The sequence below is a fragment of the Vicia villosa genome, linkage group LG4 (assembly GCF_029867415.1).
Source record: "Vicia villosa cultivar HV-30 ecotype Madison, WI linkage group LG4, Vvil1.0, whole genome shotgun sequence".
Lineage (NCBI taxonomy): Eukaryota > Viridiplantae > Streptophyta > Magnoliopsida > Fabales > Fabaceae > Vicia > Vicia villosa.
This window is the reverse complement of record NC_081183.1, coordinates 42,425,042-42,448,639: the sequence shown is the minus strand read 5'-3', so window position 1 is coordinate 42,448,639 and position 23,598 is coordinate 42,425,042. Positions and strand designations below refer to the sequence as shown.

General features: G+C 31.0%; 3 protein-coding genes across 3 annotated transcripts; 1 reads left to right on the top strand and 2 right to left on the bottom strand.

Moving 5' to 3' along the window:
- Positions 1 to 2,492: 2,492 nt before the first annotated feature.
- On the top strand, positions 2,493 to 5,225 carry LOC131597119 (protein neprosin-like). The gene is made up of 7 exons (XM_058869831.1): positions 2,493 to 2,688; positions 3,299 to 3,393; positions 3,505 to 3,696; positions 3,817 to 3,981; positions 4,084 to 4,137; positions 4,239 to 4,385; positions 4,839 to 5,225. The coding sequence occupies exons 1-7, from the start codon at positions 2,493 to 2,495 to the stop codon at positions 5,223 to 5,225; spliced, it is 1,236 nt and encodes a 411-aa protein (XP_058725814.1).
- A 1,009-nt stretch (positions 5,226 to 6,234) lies between these two features.
- Positions 6,235 to 7,143, bottom strand: LOC131597118 (uncharacterized). The gene is made up of 3 exons (XM_058869830.1): positions 6,920 to 7,143; positions 6,529 to 6,828; positions 6,235 to 6,321 (listed from the first exon to the last, which is right to left on the bottom strand). The coding sequence occupies exons 1-3, from the start codon at positions 6,977 to 6,979 to the stop codon at positions 6,235 to 6,237; spliced, it is 447 nt and encodes a 148-aa protein (XP_058725813.1). The 5' UTR covers positions 6,980 to 7,143.
- Positions 7,144 to 8,475: 1,332 nt separating this feature from the next.
- Positions 8,476 to 13,905, bottom strand: LOC131599096 (uncharacterized). The gene is made up of 4 exons (XM_058871578.1): positions 13,798 to 13,905; positions 13,617 to 13,694; positions 9,478 to 12,126; positions 8,476 to 9,397 (listed from the first exon to the last, which is right to left on the bottom strand). The coding sequence occupies exons 3-4, from the start codon at positions 12,123 to 12,125 to the stop codon at positions 8,581 to 8,583; spliced, it is 3,465 nt and encodes a 1,154-aa protein (XP_058727561.1). The 5' UTR covers position 12,126; positions 13,617 to 13,694; positions 13,798 to 13,905; the 3' UTR covers positions 8,476 to 8,580.
- Between the last annotated feature and the right edge of the window lie 9,693 nt (positions 13,906 to 23,598).

Genomic DNA, 23,598 nt, shown 5'->3' with positions numbered 1-23,598 from the left:
AGCTATTAAAGGCAACGTCAGTAGACACAGCGAAAGCAAGGCTCGAGGTAGTTGACAAAAGAGTGAAACATTAAATGCAATGCTTTACGGATCACGCAACGCATTAAATGCTCCCAACGGTCGTCTTCTCAAATGCCTATAAATAGAAGTTCTGATGAGAAGCTGAATACAACACTTTGCGCAAACATACAGAAACGCTGTCAAATTCAAAAGCTCTCAAACATCATCTTCAACCTCACTACATTGCTGTTGTAATATCTTAGTGAGATTAAGCTTAAACTTAAGAGAAAAATCACAGTTGTGATAATAGCTTATTAAGAAGCATTGTAACTCTTATAAGAATTTGTTTACATTAATTTGTAAGAACTAGAGGAGATCAAGTTGTGTTCGGATTCTCTAGAAAGTCTTAGAGGGTATCTAAGTAGTGTGTTCCTATAGTGATAAGGTTGTGATCAGAATACTCTAGAAGACTTAGAAGTTATATAAGTGGAAAACCATTGTAATCTTGTGTGATTAGTGATATTAAATCCTCAGATGAGGTAAATCACTCCAAGGGGGTGGACTGGAGTAGTTTAGTTAACAATGAACCAGGATAAAAATCATTGTGCAAATTGTTTTTATCTTACAAGTTTTAAAGCTTAAATATAAATAAAAGTTATTAAATACTTAACAAATTGGTTATACTTACTAAATTAATACATATTAGTTAAGTTACATCACCAACTCGATTAATCCAAGTTATTCAATTAAATTATTTTTAACTGAATATGTTTTTTGACCCTCTAAAATATCAAATTTTATTTGTGGTCCATATAAAAAATAACATGATTTGGTCCTAACAAAATTTTTATGCTCATAGTTTTATGCCCTATTATTATTCTGTTAAATCAATGTGTATTTTTAATAATTAATTTGAAGACATGTTTAAAACATTTAAAAAATTTCCATGAAAACAACAAAAAATTTGATTTCTAAGTCGAGATTTTCATTACTTTTATCATTATCTTTTGAAATTTAAAAAAATCATTAATTCTTCACGAATTAAAAAATTCTAAAGTTTGCTAAATAAATAATTTAAAGTATTTTAAACATTTATTAAAAAAATTATTCAAATGTTCAAAAATTAAAGAGTAATTTAATAGTTTTCAAAATTTTAGAAAATACTTGGGACTAAAACTGTATGCATGAAAATTATGTAGGAACTAAAATATTTTATTTTTTTAATAGGGACTAAAAATAAAATTTGATATATTTATAAAGATAAAAACATATTTAACCCTAATGGACATATATGGTAGGGTGCACTGAACTTGTTTTCAAATACTTTTTAATAAATTGTTTGAATGAAATAAGATTTGACTAATTAAAATAACTCATACTCAATAATATATATTTAATACTAATAAGAAATAGTTATTTATTGTTATATATATATATATATATATATATATATATATATATATATATATATATATATATATATATATATATATATATATATGCATTCAATATGTTTTCAAATTTTTTAAATAAATTCTTTAATAGAAAAAAGAGTTGATTTCTTAATATATATATATATATATATATATATATATATATATATATATATATATATATATATATATATATATATATATATATATATATATATATATATATATATATATATAAGAAATCAACTCTTTTTTCTATTAAAGAATTTATTTAAAAAATTTGAAAACATATTGAATATATATATATATATATATATATATATATATATATATATATATATATATATATATAGTATCCTTTCAAATAGAATATACTAAAGATATATATTACTTACAAAGATATTCAATTGCTTAAAATAAATTTAAAAAGTAACCTTACTTAAAAAATTATTAATATTAGATATTTTAATTTATAAATATTAATAACTTATTCAAAATAAGGTATAAATATAGACTAGTTGTCGTCAGGGATTAAACTTGTACAATCAATTTGATTACACTTATTTAATTTTAATAGCATATATTAGTTGTGTTACATCACCCACTCATCTTAAATTTAAATTATTTAATTAAATACTTTTATCAAATACTATAAGTTATTTAAATTTTTATTTAAAATAAATATAAAATAGAAGATGCATTTAACCTGTTTTAAATCTATGGATAACTTATTGTAAGGGCAAAAACTCTAAATAATATAAATACTTTGCTGATTTTCAAATATTTCGTCTCTTGTCAAATATATATGAGTCAGGAGTCAAGATTCATTGAAATGAGATATAAATTTAAAAGACATACATCAAATTGATCATATATATTTTTTATTTCAATTAATATTATTATTTGATCAATTTTTTAATAGTTGAGATTTGGTGTAAATCTTATAAATTTTACACCTAGTGTTAATAGATTCTCTATCACTATACATATATGTATGTGTGTTTTGTTTTTTTTTTTTCAAGAAGAAAACAGAAAAATAAATCTTCCTCAAATTCAAAAATGGTCTTTAGTTCTTCAATTAGTTGTCTCCTTCTATACATTTTAGTAGTTGTTTCTTTTCTTTTTTCAATTAATTCTTTAGAAACTGGAAACCACCAATCAGCCAATCAGACATTTAAATCAGAGCAAAAACTTTATAAACTTAAGAAGATTATAGCTTCTCGTCTTCAGCAAATTAACAAACCTGCGATTAAGACAATTCAGATCAGTTAATATAAATTTTAAAACAATTTTATCTAATCTTGGATGCATGAATTTTCCAAGACTATAGATATATAATTGAAATTGTTCAGTATATAAGTAAGTTTTTCTTAATTATAACGTGTGAAGAACTTTTATAATTAATTAATTTTTTATGCGAGTAGGGAATTCTAAAATTTTAATGATTTTTGATAAATATATAATGTAAGATCTCTTAGATTGTGAAGGTTAATTTATTAATTCTTCTAGCACCTCATGAACTTTTTAACAGATTTTATGAGAACATTTTAATATTAAACAATAAAGTCCCCACGTCCACAGCTCCTCTTTTAAATATTATGTTATTCCTACAATTATGATATTCAATTGATTGAAGAAATCGCACTAGGGGTGCAACCCTTACAACGAAGTAACTACAAAGATTTAAAGCAAGATAAAGGTACTTTGTACCAATCGTAAAAACAAGGCCGGGATGATTGATTGCTACGCGCTAACCATATGCACCAACACACTGATAGTCATAATGCCACAGTTCTCTTCCTCTTAACCCCCAACAGCTTTATGTTTAAGTTTTCTATACACTTGTTTTATGTTTGTGTTCATTTTTTTACAGAGTCCTGATGGTGATATCATAGATTGTGTTTTGACTCATAAACAACCTGCTTTTGATCATCCTTTATTGAAAGGAGAAAAACCAATGGTAATTTTTCCTTATTGATATAAATTTAAAGAATTGTATATAAGAAAGCTATTATATTTCGACTTACTTTTATAGACAGAGAATTTTCTGTGTGTATATTCTTATTTTTAGGATCCTCCTGAAAGTCTTAGAAGGCATAATAAAATAGAAAATACAAGTGATCACTTTCAATTATGGAGTTTATCGGGTGAATCATGTCCAGAAGGATCAATTCCAATTAGAAGAATAACAGAAGAAGACATGTTAAGAGCTTACTCTATTAAGGGCTTTGGAAGAAAATTTGACGATCCTTATCTACATGAAGTATGCAATCACATAGACTCAATATATTTCTTTAGATTATTCATGAATTCTTCATATCTAACTCACATGTGTATTTTAGATTCTTATAGTAATAAAATTGGTTTTGTTATTGTTGAACAGTATGCAGTTGTTACAAAGAAAAATGATAAGTTCTATGGAGCAGAGGGTGCCATAAACGTGTGGACACCTTATATAGAAACTCCAAATGAATTTAGCTTGGCTCAAATGTGGCTTATTGCTGGTTCATATGGAAAAGATCTCAACACTATTGAAATTGGTTGGCAGGTATGTTAATAATTTTCATTTATTACATCATTAAATCTTTTCCTTTGGCTACTAAATCAACAAATCGAGCATAAAGAATTTCAAGTAATTTTTTATATGCAGGTTTACCCGCATCTCTACGGTGACTACCGCACTAGATTTTTTATTTATTGGACGGTAAGAAGACTAGTATTAATAAATTATAAATTTACCAGAAAATTACTATTATGAAAGTCTTTGTTAAATGTACTAGTACTTGACAATATTACTAATTGTAGGGTGATGATTATAAAAGTACTGGGTGCTATAATTTAATCTGTCCAGGCTTTGTTCAAACTAACAAAAGATTTGCAATAGGAGGTGCAATTAATAAGATTTCTACATATAACGGAAGGCAATATTCTATGACCTTAAAGATCTTCAAGGTAATATCTACATTGCTCCAATCCCAATGAATTCAAATAATGTGTTCTAACTTTGATATACCTTATGCCATGGTTTTAAATTTTAGTTGCGATTATAGTTGTGATTGCGGGTGTTGCGATTGCGATCATAGTGATTGATGTCATACGTAATGTAGTCGCTGCAACGTGAATTTTGAATGAAAAAATTTGAAATACATGATAAAAAACACTTATTTGTTAATATTTTTATAAGTAAATTAGCTTTAGTGTTCTAAATTTATCAAACATATGTGAAGTTATCTGAATTGCGGTTTATAACGAGGAAAATCGCATGATTTCAAATCACACTAGAATTGCGGAGATTATTGGATCAGCAATATTAGGGCGGCAATTGTGATGGCACATCGTATTTTTAAAACCACTTTTTATCTCTTTTTAAACCATTTAACTTTAATTTTTTTTTGGTGTGTGAAGGATAAAAACACTGGAAATTGGTGGCTTCAAGTTGGACCAGGATCTGGAAATTTAGTTGGGTACTGGCCGTCCAAGTTGTTCACACACTTGAAATTTGCTGCTGAAGAAGTTAATTTTGGTGGAGAAATAGTGAATATAAAGTCAACGGGGTCTCACACTTCCACTGTAATGGGCAGTGGAAACTTTCCCGAGGAGGGTTTTAGAAAAGCTGCATATATTAGAAATATGCAAGTTATAGATGCTGACAACAACTTGCATCCTTTGAAAAATCCTGAATATTCTCTTACAAATTTTTTTTGTTATAGTATAGTACAAGGAAATACTAATCCCAAGTGGGGGTATCACATTTACTTTGGTGGGTATGGCAGGGGCAATAAATGTCCCTAAAAGAATATTGAAGATTATAGAATAAAAATATTAAAGGTTTGAGACCAGAATATCACAATTGTGTCTGTAATTTTTTAGCAAAAAATTATTTCTTAGTGGTGAATTATAAAGGTTTCATAAAAATAATAAGACTGGAGAATTAAATATAGACTACTACTATTATGAAACATTTATCATATATTATTTCATAATCTTTCTATACAATAGTTTTTTTAAGTTTTTAAGCAATGTTGTTATTGTCATACCCCCATTTTTTATCCTAATATCATATGTAACACCCTTCTAAACCCCACGACAATTTAAATAAACATATATCAGAGTAACATGGAACAAGCGTGTCACTATTTTAAATTTTAAAACAAACATCATACGTCATTGTCATGCAAACACTAAGGACCATCAAAACTCAACACTACAAGAAATACTGCATTTTGCCAGGGGTTAAACCCCTCACTAAAGGCAAAAACCCCTCACAAATGCACAATTTGCGAGGGGACAACTCCCCTAGCAAAACAGGGGGTCGCAAATCCATTACCGAGGGGCTTTCCACCACGTTAATTTGCCAGGTGCTTTCCCCCTCGCTAAATGACAATTCAAAATTCTGCACTGCACCCTACAGAAATAGGCACCAGCTAGCCGTCTGCAATGGGGGCAGACTGCGTCAGAAATTTTGCTTGGGGTTAAGCCCCTCGCAAATTGTAATATATTTTCTTTTTGCTTGGGGATAAGCCCCTCGCAAACTGTTCTATGTTTAAAAAAAAATTAAATTTTCAAAACCGTAAATAACAATTAAAATATATATATATAATTATAATATAATTTAAATTAAAAAATATATATAATAATTCAAATTGAAATAAAATTATTATAATACATATAATAATTAATATTTAAACAAATATATTAAAAATTAAATTCCATACAAAATTACAATAATATTTAAAAATAAGTTTAAAATAGTTAACACAAATTGTTCCATACAAATTAAAATAAACATAAATATGAAAGTTTAATTATTCCCCCCATCTTGTTCCTCCTCTTCTTCATCAGCTCCTCCATATCCACTAGTTCCTCCAAATCCACCACCACCCATATTCTGTGAAGCAAAAAATTGATCAAACCTTTGTGACCGCTCATTTGCAATTCGCATTGCTTCTTGATACTCTTGTGCCTGCCTCCTCAATTCTTCCTGAAATTCTCTCCTCATTTCTTCCCGTAATTCTCTTTCTCTTCTTTGCATTTCCTCCTGCATCTCTAATTGTTTTCTCTTCATCTCTTCAATTTCCAAATTTCTTGCTGCTACTTGTTGTGCTGCCTCAGTATTTGCCAAGTTTCTCACAGTATCAAGCATTTTGGCGGTTAATATAGGTGGAGTGGATGATCCTTCTCCATCAGCATATCTCATTTTGAAATCTCTACTACGCCGCTTGATATTTTTGGAATACCCTCCAGCACAATACACTCTCCCATTTTTCTTCTTTCCACCTGAAACCTTATACCAAGTTTGAAAACCAATACTAGGGTCAACAGGATACCCCGGTGGTGGTTCAGGTATTTCAGGATGCTCTGACAACTTTAGGGCAAGTTCTTTATCAAAATTCTCCTATAAAAAAGTTAAATGTTATCATGATTCAAATAAACTATGTACATATAAAAATTATAAATAAAATATCTTTGATATAAAAATAACTTACTTGTGTGATTTTTGCGCGCTCGTCAATAAACTCTCCATTTCTCTTGAGATGAGTCTCCATGTGAAGCTCATTAAGAAGTGGAGTTCTGCCTAATTCTTCACGCTAAATAAGTAAAAAAAATTAATCATACATAATGCAACATTTAAATAATAGATTTAATAAAAAATTAATAAATTTATATACCATTCTTCGCGCAACTTCAGCCACACTAATACTTCCTGCTGCGTAGTTGCAGCCACCAACTTCAGATGCTTTATTTTTCTTTGCCTGCTCCGATATTTCCTTAAACTTATCAGAATTCCAATGATCAATAAGCTTTGGGAATATATCTTCTCCTATCCAACGTGGACGTGTCCCTTTTGCTTCCCATTTCAGTCTAACATTCCTCATAGTATCAGAAAATCGAGCAGCACATTTTGAGTGAAAGTTTTCTTTAATCGCGGCCTCATCTCTAACATCCCAAATACAATACTCCTACATTGTTATATGAATTTAAAAATATTAAATAAAGTAGAATCATGAATATCACAAAAATTAAAAAGGAAATGTCAAAATGAATAAGTAAATTATACCTTAAATGCCTGAAACCATTTTTCCTTATCATCTTCATGTACAGCTCCATAAGACGGCCAGAATTGTGTGTACTTCTCTTTAATAATATTTGTTATGATCGATACTGCCTGATGTGAGGGAACAATTCTAAACAACAAAAATCTTGAGTTAGTATTGATTAAATAAAACTCATATTTAAAATATAATATAAAAACACAAAGACTTACGATCCTGCATCGGGATAAATGACTAGTCTGCCCTCATGATACTTAATTGTTTGAGTCGTATTTTTTTTCAAAATACGCTTCCTCTTCATTTGCTCCTCAGCACTAGTATCTCCATGACCGCTGGTATCTCCAGGAGCACTGGTATCTCCAGGAGCACTGGTATCATCCTCTGAAGGGATGGGTAATGGCATGCTAGATCCACCTGTCTCCATATGCATGGGTAATGGCATGCTACCAGATCCACCTGTCCCCATATGCATGGGTAATGGCATGCTAGATCCACCTGTCTCCGTAGGAAAATATGTGGGGTAAGAGTATCCAGGAGGACAAAAAAAACCTGATCCAGGGGGCATGGATAGTAATCCAGTGAAAGATCCAGACATGGGCGGTGTAGGATGCATAGGCGGTGTAGGATGCATAGGCGGTGTAGGATGCATAGGCGGTGTAGGATGCATAGGCGGTGTAGGATGCATAGGCGGTGTAGTATAGCGTGGAGTAGAGCGTGGCATAGGAACAAACATATCTGAGTTAGGAACCTCCTCTACAATGAATCTAGTGCGACGAGGCTTTTGTTGACCCTTACCTTTATCATCTTTTTTGGGTGGCATTTTTTCCTGTTACACAAGATAATATTTGAAAGATAATTGCACAAGATAATATTATCAAGTTAATATTACATAAGATGATATTTGAAAGTTAATATTACACAAGATAATATTTGAAATTTAATATTACTCAAGATAATATTTAAAATTTAATATTACACAAGATAATATTTGAAATTTAATATTACACAAGATAATATTTAAAAGTTAATATTACACAAGATACTATTACACAAGATAATATGTGAAATACTCAAGATAATATTACATATTCAATTTATTCATCATCATAATCTTCGTTGTCTTCATCGCATCTGATATTATTGTCTTCAGACTCTCCCAGCTCTTCATGCTCTTCTTCCATAGGATTTGTTGACAACAAGATACTTGCGTCAACTTGTTGACCATCAACTGCAGTATCACACAAACTTACAATCTCCTCGGTTTCAATTACCTCATTAACAGGTGAAATCTCATCATGTTGGTATGCAACATCTTCCATTAACTCATCAGTCTCAATGTGACCCATTGGGTTGGATTTGATTACAACACACCATTCTCGTTTCCGTGGGGTAATTGAAGGATAAGGTACATAATAAACTTGCCTAACATTATGTGCCATAATGAAAGGGTCATACTCTTTGTACTTTCTATCTCTTCGAATCTCAACAATGTTATACTTTTTATCAATTTTTGTTCCTCTAGAAGATGGATCATACCAATCACAATAAAATAAGACAACTTTATTTTCCGAGTCCATATAATTATAAACCAACTCGTAAATATGTGTGATAACCCCATAGAAGTCGTCCTCACCACCCTCTGTAACTCCTTTTACGACTACACCACTGTTTACGGTTTTCTTCCCTACACTCCATTCCTCAGTGTGAAATTTGTAACCGTTTACAAAATATGTGTGCCATTCATTTACACGTTGACTAGGGCCTTCAGACAAATTTCGCAAATGTATTAAGTCAGGACTTAGTGTAACAATACATGATAATTGTTGCTTAAACCATGTTGGAAAATAGGCATGTGTGTAACCAGTCGATGGTTGTTCGCCTGTGCTTTGATAATAGTAGGTACCAAATGCCCTATTTCGAAAAGAAAAAAAGGTTAGAGAAGGTAAATCTTAACCAATTAAACATATACACTTAATTTAAAATATACTTACTCAAGATATGGTTTAACTTCAACGCAGTTAATCAGCACATGAACATGAGCAGACTGCATTTCTTTTTGTGAAAGCCAATGCTCACTCTTCTTCCCTGCGGGACGGCCTGGACGACCGAAAACTGATAAGGTAAATTGACTTCTTTCACTGAAGTGAACTTCATTCCTTATGATTCTTGGAGACAACATCATGTGATTGAAATAATGAGAGCAAAAATGTGATGTTTCGCGATGTATATAATGTGCACAAATTGATCCCTCAACTCGTGCCTTATTTTTAACTGATCGCTTTGAATCACCCATGAATCGTTCAAATGGATACATCCATCTATATTGAACAGGTCCACCTAGAAAAGCTTCATAAGCAAGATGCACAGGGAGATGCTCCATAGAATCAAAGAAACCTGGCGGGAATATTTGCTCCAACTTGCAAAGAATGACAGGAATATTTCGGTCCAATTTAATGATGTCGTCTACTCTTAAAGTTGAAGCACAAATGTCTTTAAAAAATTGACTGATCTCAGTAAGTGGATTAAGCACATTCTTGGGCAGTGAACTGAATGCAATTGGAAGTAATCGTTCCATGAAAATATGACAATCGTGACTTTTCATTCCATGCAATTTACCAGTGTTGGCGTCAGCACATCTTGCCAGGTTAGAAGAATAACCATCAGGCATCCTCAATTCATTTAACCACCGACATACAGCTTTTGCTTCTTGGGGAGTAAGAGTGTAACAAGCCTTGGGTTTTAATAATTTTCCATTTGGTCGAGGTTTCAACTCCAATTCTTTTCGATTACAATAAAGTTCCATGTCTTTCCTAGCCTTCTCATTGTCTTTTGTCTTCTCATTATCCATCACCGTGTTAAGCACATTATCAAAAAAGTTCTTCTCAATATGCATAACATCAAGATTATGACGCAACAAATTATCCTTCCAATATGGGAGGTCCCAAAAGATACTTCTTTTTGTCCAATTATGGTCAACCCCATATCCTTTAATTCTACGTGCTTCACCATAGTCTGTAAATTTTGGTAGGTCACAAACATTATTCCATACTTGAGTCGATGACAATCGAGGGGGAGGTAGATCTTTTACTTTTATTCCTTTTCTAAAAGCATCTTTATTCCTTCTAAATTCATGGTTGGTAGGTAAGAACCTACGATGACAATCAAACCACGAACTTTTCCCACCAAAGTCCAAAGTAAACGCTTTTGTGTGATTCATGCAATGCGGACATCCCATTTTACCATGTGTACCCCATCCAGACAACATGCCATATGCAGGAAAGTCATTAATTGTCCACATCAAAGCCGCTCGCATATTAAAATTTTGTTTACGAGACACATCATAAGTCCACGCTCCCACCCACAGCCTCTTGAGATCATCAATTAAAGGTTGCAAATAAACATCGATTCCCGCCTTTGGACTCGACGGTCCCGGAATGATGCATGTCAAAAACATGTAAGGTTTCGTCATGCACATCTCAGGAGGGAGATTGTACGGGGTAACAATAACTGGCCAACAAGAATATGCATTTCCTGAAAAATTATAAGGAGTGAAACCATCTGAGCATAATCCAAGTCGGACATTCCTAGGTTCAAGTGCAAATTCAGGATGAACTCTATCAAAGTGTTTCCATGCCTCGCCATCAGATGGATGTCGCATCATGCCTGAACTAATTCTGTTTGTATGGTGCCATGCCATTTGGCTTGCACTGTGCATTGATGCAAACATTCTTTGCAACCTAGGTATTATTGGTAGATAGAACATAGATTTCACTGCAATGCGATTTTGTCTTTGGTCAACTCCTTTACTGCTAACTAAATACCTCGGACTCTCGCAAAACTTACATTCCTCCAATTCCCCATCATTTGTACCAAATTCGTTGTCATAAAACAACATGCAACCTCTAATGCAACAATCAATCTTTTTAACTTCTAATCCCAACTTCGACACCACCCTCTTTGCATCATAATAACTTGTAGGCATGTTTTCTTTCACAGGAGTCGCGTCCAACATCAATCTCGCAAAGAATTCTAAACACTGATCAGGAACATTCCAATTTGATTTCGCAGCCAAAAGTCTCACACACATTGATAGCTTAGAGTCAGAAGACCCCTCAAACAATGGTATATTTATTTCTTTCAACAGCTGATAAAACCTTTGAGCTTTCTCATTCGGGAGCTCTTCTCCATCTAAGTCTTGTGGTTCATCATACGCCACATTCACCCCTAATGCGTCAGTGAACATCTCCTCGACAAGATTAAATTGCTCCTGGCACTGCATATGTGATGAACTACTCCCTGGATCAACTCTATTTATATCTGGTTCTATATGAGTTTGACTGCTAGAAGCCTCTCTATTCATCTCCTGCATTGTTTCCCCATTAGATGTCCAAACCCAGTAATTTGGCCTAAAACCCACTCTCTCCAAGTGACGCTTCACTTCACTAGGGTCACTGATAATATTTCTGCAACCACACTTTAAACACGGACACCTTACCCCTCCTTCCCTGCGACAACATTCTTGAGCAAACGCATACGAGAGAAACGCGGCAACTCCTTCCATAAAAAGTGGTTTAAGCCCACGTCGTCCAGGAAACATTCTATCGTACATCCAACTACGATAAAATTGGTAATGTTCCATACTGCACATGTGAATCATGTTTAATTATATTCAATATTTGTCTTTTTCTAAACATATTATGTAAAATATATTTACGTGGTTTTAGTCCTAAAAAAATATTTGTTTTTAAAATATATTTACTTGTTTTTAGTCCTAAAAATATATATACATGTGAATCATATAAAAACTATGTACTTGTTTTTAGTCCTAAAAAAATATTTGTTTTTAAAATATATTTACTTATTTTTAGTCCTAAACATACATACTTGCTTTTAAAAAATATATATAAACAAAAGCACACAAATTTGTGAGATATGAACATATATATAAACTATTTATTTATATAGCGTTTTAATAAATATATTGTCTTTAAATATTTTTTAGTCCTAAAAAATATTTGTTTTTAAAATATATTTACTTGTTTTTAGTCCTAAAAAAATATATACATGTGATCATATAAACTATATACTTGTTTTTAGTCTTAAAAAAAATTTGTTTTTAAAATATATTTACTTGTTTTTAATCCTAAACATACATACTTGCTTTTAAATATATATATATATATATATATATATATACAAAAGCACACAAATTTGTTAGATATGAACACATATATACTATTTATTTATATATCGTTCTAATAAATATATTGTTTTTATATACTATTTTTTATTATATACAATAAAACTATCTTCAATATTTATCTTTTTCTAAACATAAACTATATACTTGTTTTTAGTCCTAAAAAATATTTGTTTTTAAAATATATTTACTTGATATTACTTGTTTATATATACTATTAATTTCAAAAGTACAAAATTTATATACTGTATTTTTATATAATAATATTAACTATACAAAATTTATATACTCTTTTTTTAAATACTTCTTCCTTTTAAACTATACATACTGATTTTAATATACTGATTTTAATATTATATACTTATTTTAAATATACTGACTATAATCTATTATATAATGATTATAAACTATTATATACTGATTTTAAACTATAATATACTTAATATTTTTAAACTATACATAGTACTGTTATAATATTATTAAGTATACATACTGTTTTTAAACTTAAATAAAAATTAGACTGTTTTCATTAATACAAAATAAAAAAGCTAATATTTTTTAAATAATATTGGTATAATATTTAAAATTCGTATTTTTTATTTAATATTTAAATAATTTTCTAAATAAAGATTATAATATTTACTAACACACATAAAAATATACCAAACAAAATCTTATTTTTAATACTAAACATAAATTATATTATTTATATTGATACTATATTTAAACTATTAATTTCAAAAATCAGCAACTATAGAATTTAATTTCGAAAAAATAAAAAAAAAAATTCTAAACACATACAAAAAAAAATCTAAAGTGTAATCTATATATAACAAACACACAGAAAATTTATATATAACAACATACACACTATATATATACACTTCTATCATAAACACATATAAAAAAGTTCATAAATTTTATATGTACCTTATTTGAAGACAACTTTGGTGTAGACTTTGAAAATTTCCTTCAAAATATCAGAGCTTTATTCCAAGATTCTGCCTTCTAAGATTCAATTGTTGTAAAAAAAAAAAACGAAAATTAGATTATATATGAAATCAAAAAGAATGTATACTATTGTTGAGAGTAAGTTGAGGAGAATTTTTACCTTAAGTGTTGTTGAGAAGTTGAGAGGAATGGAGTTTTGAGAGAAATTGAGAGGGATGAGATTGAAAAGTTGAGGAATGGAATTGTGTTGTTAAAAGGAAGAAGAAAGATAAATAATAATAATGTTAAACGGTCCAATTAATGTGCAACGGATCTAATTCAAATATCAGCGAGGGGGGACCCGTCGGTAATGAAACGGTCCAATGGGGCGTGGGGGGACCCCTCGCAAATTGCAACCTTGAAACTTGGGGACTGCACGCGCAGACTGCTAGCACAGTTGATGAGACAATACTGTCTTTTTTCCGAGGGGCCTCCCCTCGCTAAAATCAACACTACTATTTCCTTGGGGATGCCCCTCGCTAAATGCTGCATTAGCTGTCCACCAAATTTTCTTTTTGGCGCCACTTTATTTTGCTTGGGGTATCCCCTCGCAATGCAGATTTTGAAAATCAAAATTTCCCTCTTCTTCTATTTGCGACGGGTATCCCCTAGGTATACAAATGCTGTTTTTTTTTTTTGAAATTGTGGTTTGCGAGGGGCTTTACCCCAAGCAAAGTCATTTATTTGCGTGAAGATTTACCCCTGGCTAAATCCCCTGGCTATTTCAAAGATTTCTTGTAGTGAAAATAAAGCAATAAAATCATAAGACATAAACGATCAAAACTCATGTTCCTAGTGTTACAATATCAGAGCATGATACCTGGCGCTAAACTAGACACATTGACTCATGAGCTAATCCTCACCAAGTCGTAAAGCCGCTATCCATAATCTGAAAATGGCGACATGTAAGGGTGAGTCTCATTTTCAATTAGTAAATATTATACAATTCATAAGCAACAAGCATCATAATATATCGTTCACCCAATCATATATATTCATATTCACAACTATCATTCATCAATCATACGACAATTGATTACACCACATACCACTGAAATCGACTCAATCATGTTATGACAAAATGCATATGATTTAACTGACACTATGCATGTGGTACCAATAAACCGTGGAATTAATCCACCTGACCGATCTACACCTCATCGAGATACGGCCCCACCGACACAAATTCCGCATAATGGGAATTATGTCCACCATCGATCCAAACATCACCGGGATCCATCACCGAATGCATATGAATGAATGAACACATATAACATACTTAAAATTATCACCGATCACGATGAACAACTTATCTCAATACTACATCACCAATAAGTATGTACTTGTTTTCAACATTGTTCAAATAGCCATGCATTCATCACAGTCATAATAATAATCACAGCTAATTCATCACCACATCAAATACATTATCACACCTATTTCATATGCACACAATGTTTAATTCTCACCAAGTAATTAAATCGAATTTTTAAAAACAAAATAAATTCGTCCATTGCCCATATTCATCGTTCATCATATAAAACATTTAATTTCCTCTACAATACCCAAAACGACACTAAGAAAGGATACACGGTTCAAAAGTTATGATTCTTCAAAGTTTGAAATTTTTTTGTATAACAGGGTCCGCTGAGCGACTCTCGAGCGCGCTTTCCAGTAGCGAACTACCTTGGACCGCCGCTTAGCGGACTAGCTCCGCTTAGCAAGCATGAACGACACTCGCAGCCTCCGCTTAGCGAGCCTAGCTTTGCTTATCGGACGTGCGATTTCTCAGAATCGCAGGTCTGCGACAGACCTGCGATTTCACACATCCATCATCCCAAATTGGTTCCAGACATCATATACATACATACAATCATCATACATTCAATCATACACCATCAAACATCAATTAAACTCATTATTAACCAATAGTTCATGCAAATTTCATCAATTCAATCTAAATTATAACACCCTAACCTTGATGGAGGTTCTTGAATTGATCCTTGAACTTTGGGGTTTTTTCCTCCTTCCCTTGCTCTTCTCACTTCTACGATAAAATATTTTCTCCCAACTCTTCTCTTGCTCCTCTCTTTACTATCTTTCAATAATAAAATAATAATATAATTAGGACTAAGTGTAGAGCTTTTTACTCCATACACCAACTAATTACACCTCACACGCCCAAAAGTCAAATATTCTCTTCTTATTCATTTATTCCATTATTTTCAAAAATATTCATAAACTAAATTTTAATTAAATAATTAACCAAAATTCAATTTATCTAATAATTTAAAAATACGGGTGTTACATCATACATCATTCACATATCAATCATCAATCAAGAGTTTCAAATTAAAGCTCCAATGTGCTTATTTCATTTGTAAGGGGGGTCATCGATCACCAATGTTTTATTTAGTTTGGATATGTTATACTAACCAAAATATCAAAAATATTGCCCTGTGCTTTTGTATGTTTGTGTTTTGTAGGAACCAAGTCAAAATATCCATGAAAAACACATTTTTCAACATCTTATTACAAGCAATCGATTGCACAAAGAGAGAAATCGATTGCAACAACTATTTCTGCACCAGATTTTCCTTCTGATTTCTATGCAATCGATTGCACAAAGAGAGCAATCGATTGCACCAATTGTTGGTCTCCAAATTTGGGCAGTGCAATCGATTGCACTAAGGAAGCCATTGATTGCACCAATGCGAAATTGGAAAAATGAAGGCAATTTTCAGCTTTTGAGGAGTGTGTCACCACTTTCATGTGTGGGGTGAAGGTTCTAGATTGCACAATAAATTCCCTACATCATTTTGACCAATCTTATCATGTATCTTCATTTGATGACATAAACACCATTGGATCATAATTTTGGCTCCAAATTCATTTAACAAATCTAATTTCATTTATCAAGCCTAACTCCAAACAACCACTAATCTCAAGCCTAAATCCTATAAATAGAGGTATTCACCTCTTCAGTCAACAAGCATGAAAATCCAAAGAAACTCTTGCATTTTCTCTTCCCATCCTTTCCAAACCTCTCACCCAAAGCTCATTTTCATAGAATTAGTAAGATTCACCTCGAATCCTACTAATTTTGAACTAAACCTTCATCTTTTCACTCCGTTTCTTTTGTTGTTCATCATCAATTGTGGAAGATCAAAACATTTGTTGTGTGAAGTAGACTCAAAGTTTGTGAAAGAAGTGGTAATTCTCTTTATCCATTCCATATTCCAAGATGTGTTCCTTTGTTTTTTGTGTGTGATGCACCTTCGGTGCTACATTGATGATATTTGCTTGCTTATTTGATGTATTTTCATGCTCAAGTTGATACAAGAGTACAAGGTGTTTGCTTTTATGCTTAAATAAGTTTTCTCCCTTTTTTTGCTATTTTTTTTGAAAAAATTGCATAGTGCAATTGATTGCTCTCTTCATGCAATTGATTGCACAGTTGAAAGATGTGAAGATTTTGAAAACTGAAGAACGAGCAATCGATTTCCCCATTAGAGCAATCGATTGCTTGCTGACAGATTTGTGTTTTTTGCCTTTTTAACTTATTTTTTGTATCTCTTCTTCCTCTACTTCACTATTATCACTGGATATAGGATTTTGATAGGTTTGAAAGAAACAAATCCATAATATTAGATGAATGATATTAATGATACTGTGAATGATTTTATTTTAAAGTATCTTTATTCTTCTTCTCCTTCTTTTTCTTTTGATCGATGAAAGTTTTCAATATCTTGAGAGTTCTTATAGATGCTCGATGAAAACGAGATCGCTACCTAATTTCTTTTCATGTTGTATTGCTTTCAGAGAATGATCTATATATCGTTTCTCTCGCATGCATTAGCATAAATTATTGACCGACCTCGTTGTAGGGTGACTTCTACATAAGTCACTTCGCGATCTGCTTAACATAGTGCAACATTTCGTGTCTCGAATAAAATGATCCAATATGGAGGAGAATTATATGCAGTTGATTTAAGACTTATGGAATTTTGTCGTGTAGTCACTATGATTTTTTCAAGCTTCTGATAAACTTCCATTAAATTTAAATCTGAGAACATCATTCACTCACCATCGATCTTCATTACTAACACTTTGATGATATACTTGACAAGTTTCAAGATGGTCATCTTTAGCAATTAACAATTAACTTTAATTTCTGCACTTTATTATATTACCCTTTACATTGCTTGCTTTATGCTTTATTTTATCAGTCATCATGTTTATGTTTCCGCTATTTTCTCTTTGTCCATCTGGACACTTTGTTTATGTTTTCGCTATTTTCTCTTTGTCTATTCGGACACCTTGTTTATGTTTCCGCTATTTTCTCTTTGTCCATTTGGACATTTTATTTCCACTCTTTTCTTTTTGTCCATTTCAACCATACTTTTTTTTTGCGCTAAAACATTAATAAACAACTCAAATCATAAAAATACCTAAGATCTATGGTCTATTGGTTACTATCCCGAGCATTTTGGAAACATGGACTTGTTGGACTTAGTACCTCTGGACCCTGTTATGCTGCCAATATTATGTTTGTTATTCTGTCTGGAATTGGGTTGTTGTCTGTTTGTCTGTGCAGGTATTTCCTCAAAAGTCCTTGATGGTTAATTCCAAGGCATTGAGATAAGGATTTTGCTTGTACGCAGCCGTTACTTTGCCCAATTTTTGTCAGAATTTTAATGTGATTTTTCAAAGGCTTAACGCAAGTAGTGCCAAAGATAATAAATTCATCTGGATCCCCAAGTGGAATGCTTCATTTAGTGTTGGTATTCCAAATAATGGGAAATCTACCTTGACTCTTAATGTCAAGTGTCGGTTTCTTATTTTTTGTTAGATCGTTCTTTCCTTAGCTTTTAGTTTATGCTCTACGGTAGCCTCTTCATCTCCTCCCCTTCTTATATTTTCAAAATATTTTCCCTTTTTTCAAACCCTTCTTATGTTTGCAATCTCTTTTAAAACCTTTCTTTAAAAATATCTTTTGCCTTTAGTGACTTTCTTCAAAGTTTAGACACGATTAACCGTTGTAGTGAGTTACGATACCCCACGATTTTGAAATTGATTGATATGATGGAATCTATTCCACATGAGGGAGCTAGTGGCATACTTGTTGATTTTATCCAAGTTGGAGACCTTCTATTATTTGTGATGCAAAGAATCCATTTGTTCTCATGCTTAAGATTAATGGCTAAGTATTCTCTCTGACGACGATAAAGTGTTTATTCCTTTTAAAAATTTTTTTCCCTTTTAAGTGGAACTACATTAGCTCTGACTTCTCTATTGCACCGAGGAGATATGTGGGCACAAGATGTAATGTCTTGCCGAGCTTGTTTTAAAATTTAAGCAAACCCTTTTTCTTTTGAACACACAACACAAATTTCAAAAATGTTCTTGTGGAGTACAATAGATACGAGGGGTGCTTAAAACCTTCCCCTTATATAATCAACACCCGTACCTAAGATCTCTTTTTGTTTTAAAAAACAAACTTTGGATTTTATTTCGTTCTTTACCCATTTCCTTTGGAAACAATAAAGCGCGGTGGCGACTTTCACTGAAATAATGAGTCAAGTCAATTAATGGCTTCGATCTGAGATCCTTAAAATTAAAAAACAAGATAACAACAAATTAATTAGCTGAAATGTAACATGGACGCAAATTTTAATAATAATAACGAAACTACTAATAGGGGTGGTATGTGCGTAACCACCTTGGAAATTTTATTTATGCAGGTGTTTCTTGAGATTCAGAAACTCTTCCCGTCTTTAAAGTTGAAATCTTAGCAAATAAAGAGGGTATTCTTGGAGCCAAATCCTTGCACTTAGAGTTTGTGATTTTTGAAATTCATTCCCAAATAATAACACAAGCTATCCAATCTAATATAAAGGATGAGTCCGAGTTTAGTCTTATTATGGAATCCATTGGTAGTTTATTACATTTCTTTCCAAACTTTGAGGTGAAGTTTATTACATTATTTTTTACTTAATACATAAATATAAATAAAAGTTGTCTTTAGTAATTAAATACTTAACATATTGGTTACACTTACTTAACTAATACATATTAGTTGAGTTACATCACCAACTCGAGTAATCCATGTTATTCAATTAAACTATTTTTAATTAAAATCTCAAATTTTATTTTTGGTCCTTATAAAAATAACACGTTTTGGTTTAAACAAAATTTTTATGCACGTTGTTTTATGCCCTACTGTTATTTTGTTAAATCAATGTGTATTTTTAATAATTAATTTGAAGACATGTTTAAAACATTTAATTCCTTTGAAAATAAAAAATTTTATTTCAACATTGATTGGATAATGATCACAGTCTCCACAGTGACATATGAGTTCAACATTAATGGGAAGATGTCTCCTCCAATGGCAGCTAGGAGAGGGGTTAGGCAAGGGGATCCCATCTCCCCCTTGCTTTTTGTTGCTTTTTGTTATGATGATGGAGTATTTAAACAGATTACTTATGAAAATGCAGCAAGAATCTGAATTCCATTATCATGCTAAATGTGCTAAATTAGGCATTATTAACCTCTCTTTTGCAGATGATGTCTTGATGTTCTGTAGGGGTGATACCCAATCTGTGCACCTTCTTATGAACACGATTCAGAAATTTACAAAAACTACAGGACTGATTATAAACCCGGCAAAGTGTAAACTATACTGTGGTGGTATGGATGAGGAAGCAAGAAAATAGATCAAGGACATCACAAAATTTGATTTTGGTCAACTACCTGTGAGATACTTGGGAGTACCTCTAACAAGTAAAAGGCTCAATATCAAATTCTATCTACCTCTGATTGATAAAATCAGTGACAGAATTAGGCATTGGTCTACTAGATTATTGAGTTACGCCGGAAGGATCCAATTGGTACGTACCATAGCTTTCACCATCGCACAATATTGAATGCAATGTTTACCATTGCCCAAGTCTGTGCTTCACCATATCAACAGCATCTGCAGATCCTTTGTCTGGACAGGAGGAAATGAAATTAAAAGGAAAAGCCTTGTTGCATGGAAAACAGTCTGCAGCCCGATCAGTCGAGGGGGTCTCAACATCCCTAGTTTGGAGGTATGGAACAAGGCTGCAATGCTGAAATGTCTCTGGAATGTATGCAAAAAATTTGATAATCTTTGGGTTAAGTGGATACATTCTTATTACTTGAAGAATCATGATCCACTTTTGGTACCGATTGGCAAATCTTGGTCATGGGTAGCCCAAACTGTTCTGGGTACTAGGGATACTATTGCGGCACATCCTCTTGCATGGGAGAAACAAATGCAAAGCAGTAGGTTCTCTATGAATGATATCTATCAAGCCCTGGTAAAGGAAGATAACACGGTGCCTTGGAGGTTCTTGATGAGAAGAAACTATGCTAGGCCTAAAGCAATCATCACCTTATGGTTAGTTTGCCATGGGAAATTAGCCACTAAGGATAGGCTACTGCGTTTCAGTATGTTACAGGATAGTACCTGTAGCCTTTGTGGAGAGAAAGAGGAAAGTATCCAGCACCTCTTCTTTGAGTGTCGAGACACTAAACCAATCTGGGTAGCAATTCTGAATTGGATGGATATCAACACGTGGCCCGAGTGGATGGCATGAGGAACTAGGCTGGATACTACATACAACAAAAAGGAAGGGATGGAAAGCGACTGTTCTGAAGATTGCTCTGACTGAAACCTTACATGAGGTTTGGTTATATAGAAATAGCATCATTTTTGACAATAGGAAGAATACAAAGATAGTGGACAATATTATTGAGAAGATTACATATAGAGGATGGATGTCCAAACATCTTAGAAAGCACATAGCAACACTTATGATGTAACTTATTTTTTATAATGTCTTTGTTTGAGGGCTGGAACCTAGAGTTCGCCTTGTAATCATTGTTTTTTGAATTAATATATTCCTCCTGATTCAAAAAAAAAATTTGATTTCTTAGTCGAGATTTTCATTACTTTTATCATTATCATTTGAAATTTAAAAAATTCATATTAAATTATTCTCGAATTAAAAAATTCTAAAGTTTGCTAAATAAATAATTTAAAATATTTTAAACATGTAATAAAAAAATTATTCAAATGTTCAAAAATTAAAGAATAATTTAATAATTTTCAAAATTTTAGAAAATAACAAGGACTAAAACTGCATACATGAAAATTATATAGGAACTAAAATATGTTTTTTTAAATAGGGGCTGAAACTAAAATTTGATATATTTATAAGGATCAAAAACATATTTAACCCTAATAAACATATGGTAGGGTGCACTGAACTTGTTTTCAAATACTTTTTAATAAATGGTTTGAATGAAATAAGATTTGACTAATTAAAATAACTCATACTCAATAATATATATTTAATAATAATAAAATATAGTTAATGAATGTTTATATATATATATATATATATATATATATATATATATATATATATATATATATATATATATAATGAATGTATATATATATATATATATATATATATATATATATATATATATATATATATATATATATATATATATATATATATATATATATATATATATATATAGGGGACGACTCAAGTGAGAACACTTGGTTATTATGAGAAATGAGAACAATGAATCACGACCATTAAATTTAATTTTAATGGACTGGATTGGTTTCTCTTTCTAAGATCCTTAATATTTAATGGACTGGATCTTAGAAAGAGAAACCAATCCAGTCCATTAAAATCAAATTTAATGGTCGTGATTCATTGTTCTCATTTCTCATAATAACCAAGTGTTCTCACTTGAGTCGTCCCCTATATATATATATATATATATATATATATATATATATATATATATATATATATATATATATATATATATATATATATATATATATATATATATATATATATATATATATATATATATATATATGAGGAGGGATATTCTTACTTAAAGAGTAAGTTATCAAAACTTACTCATCATCATGACCATTGATTCTTTCCAATCTAATGGTTAAAATTAATGAGTATTATTTTTCTCTCCACGTTTAATTATTTATTAGTTTTAACCATTAGATTTAAAAGAATCAATGATCATGATGAGGAGTAAGTCTTGATAACTTATTCTTGGAGTAAGAATATCCCTCCTCTATATATATATTTTCAATTTCTTAATAAATTCTTTAATAGAAAAAAGAGTTGATTTCTTAAAATATATATATTTCTATGTAGTATCCTTTCAAATAGAATATACTTAAAATATATATTACTCAAAAAAATATTTAATTGCTTAAAATAAATATAAGAAGTAACATTACTTAATAAATTATTAATATTTGATATTTTTATTTATAAATATTAATAAATTATTCAAAATAAGGTATAAATATAAAGACCAGTTGTTGTCAGGATTAATCTTGTACAATCAATTTAATTATACTTATTTAATTTTAATTTCTAAGTTGAGAGTTTGAATACTTTTATCATTATTTTTTGAAATTTGAAAAATTCATATTTAATTTTTCTCGTTTTAAAAAATTCTAAAAGTTGGTAAATAAATATTTTACAGTATTCTAAACATATATAAGAAAATTATTTAAAAATATAAAAATTAAAAGGTAATTAAACAGTTTTTAAAATTTTAGAAAATAGCAGGGACTCAAATTACATGCATAAAAATTTTAGAAGGACCATTCATTGAAGAAAAATTTGATAGGGATTAAAAATGCAGGATCGCATATTTATAGCGGCTAAAAATATATTTAACCCTTAATTTTAATAGCGTGTGTTACATCACCCCCTCATCTTAAGTTTAAATTATTTAATTAAATACATTTAACAAATACTATAAGTTACTTAAATTATTTAATTAAAATAAATATAAAATATAAGATGCATTTAACGTGTTTTAAGTCTAT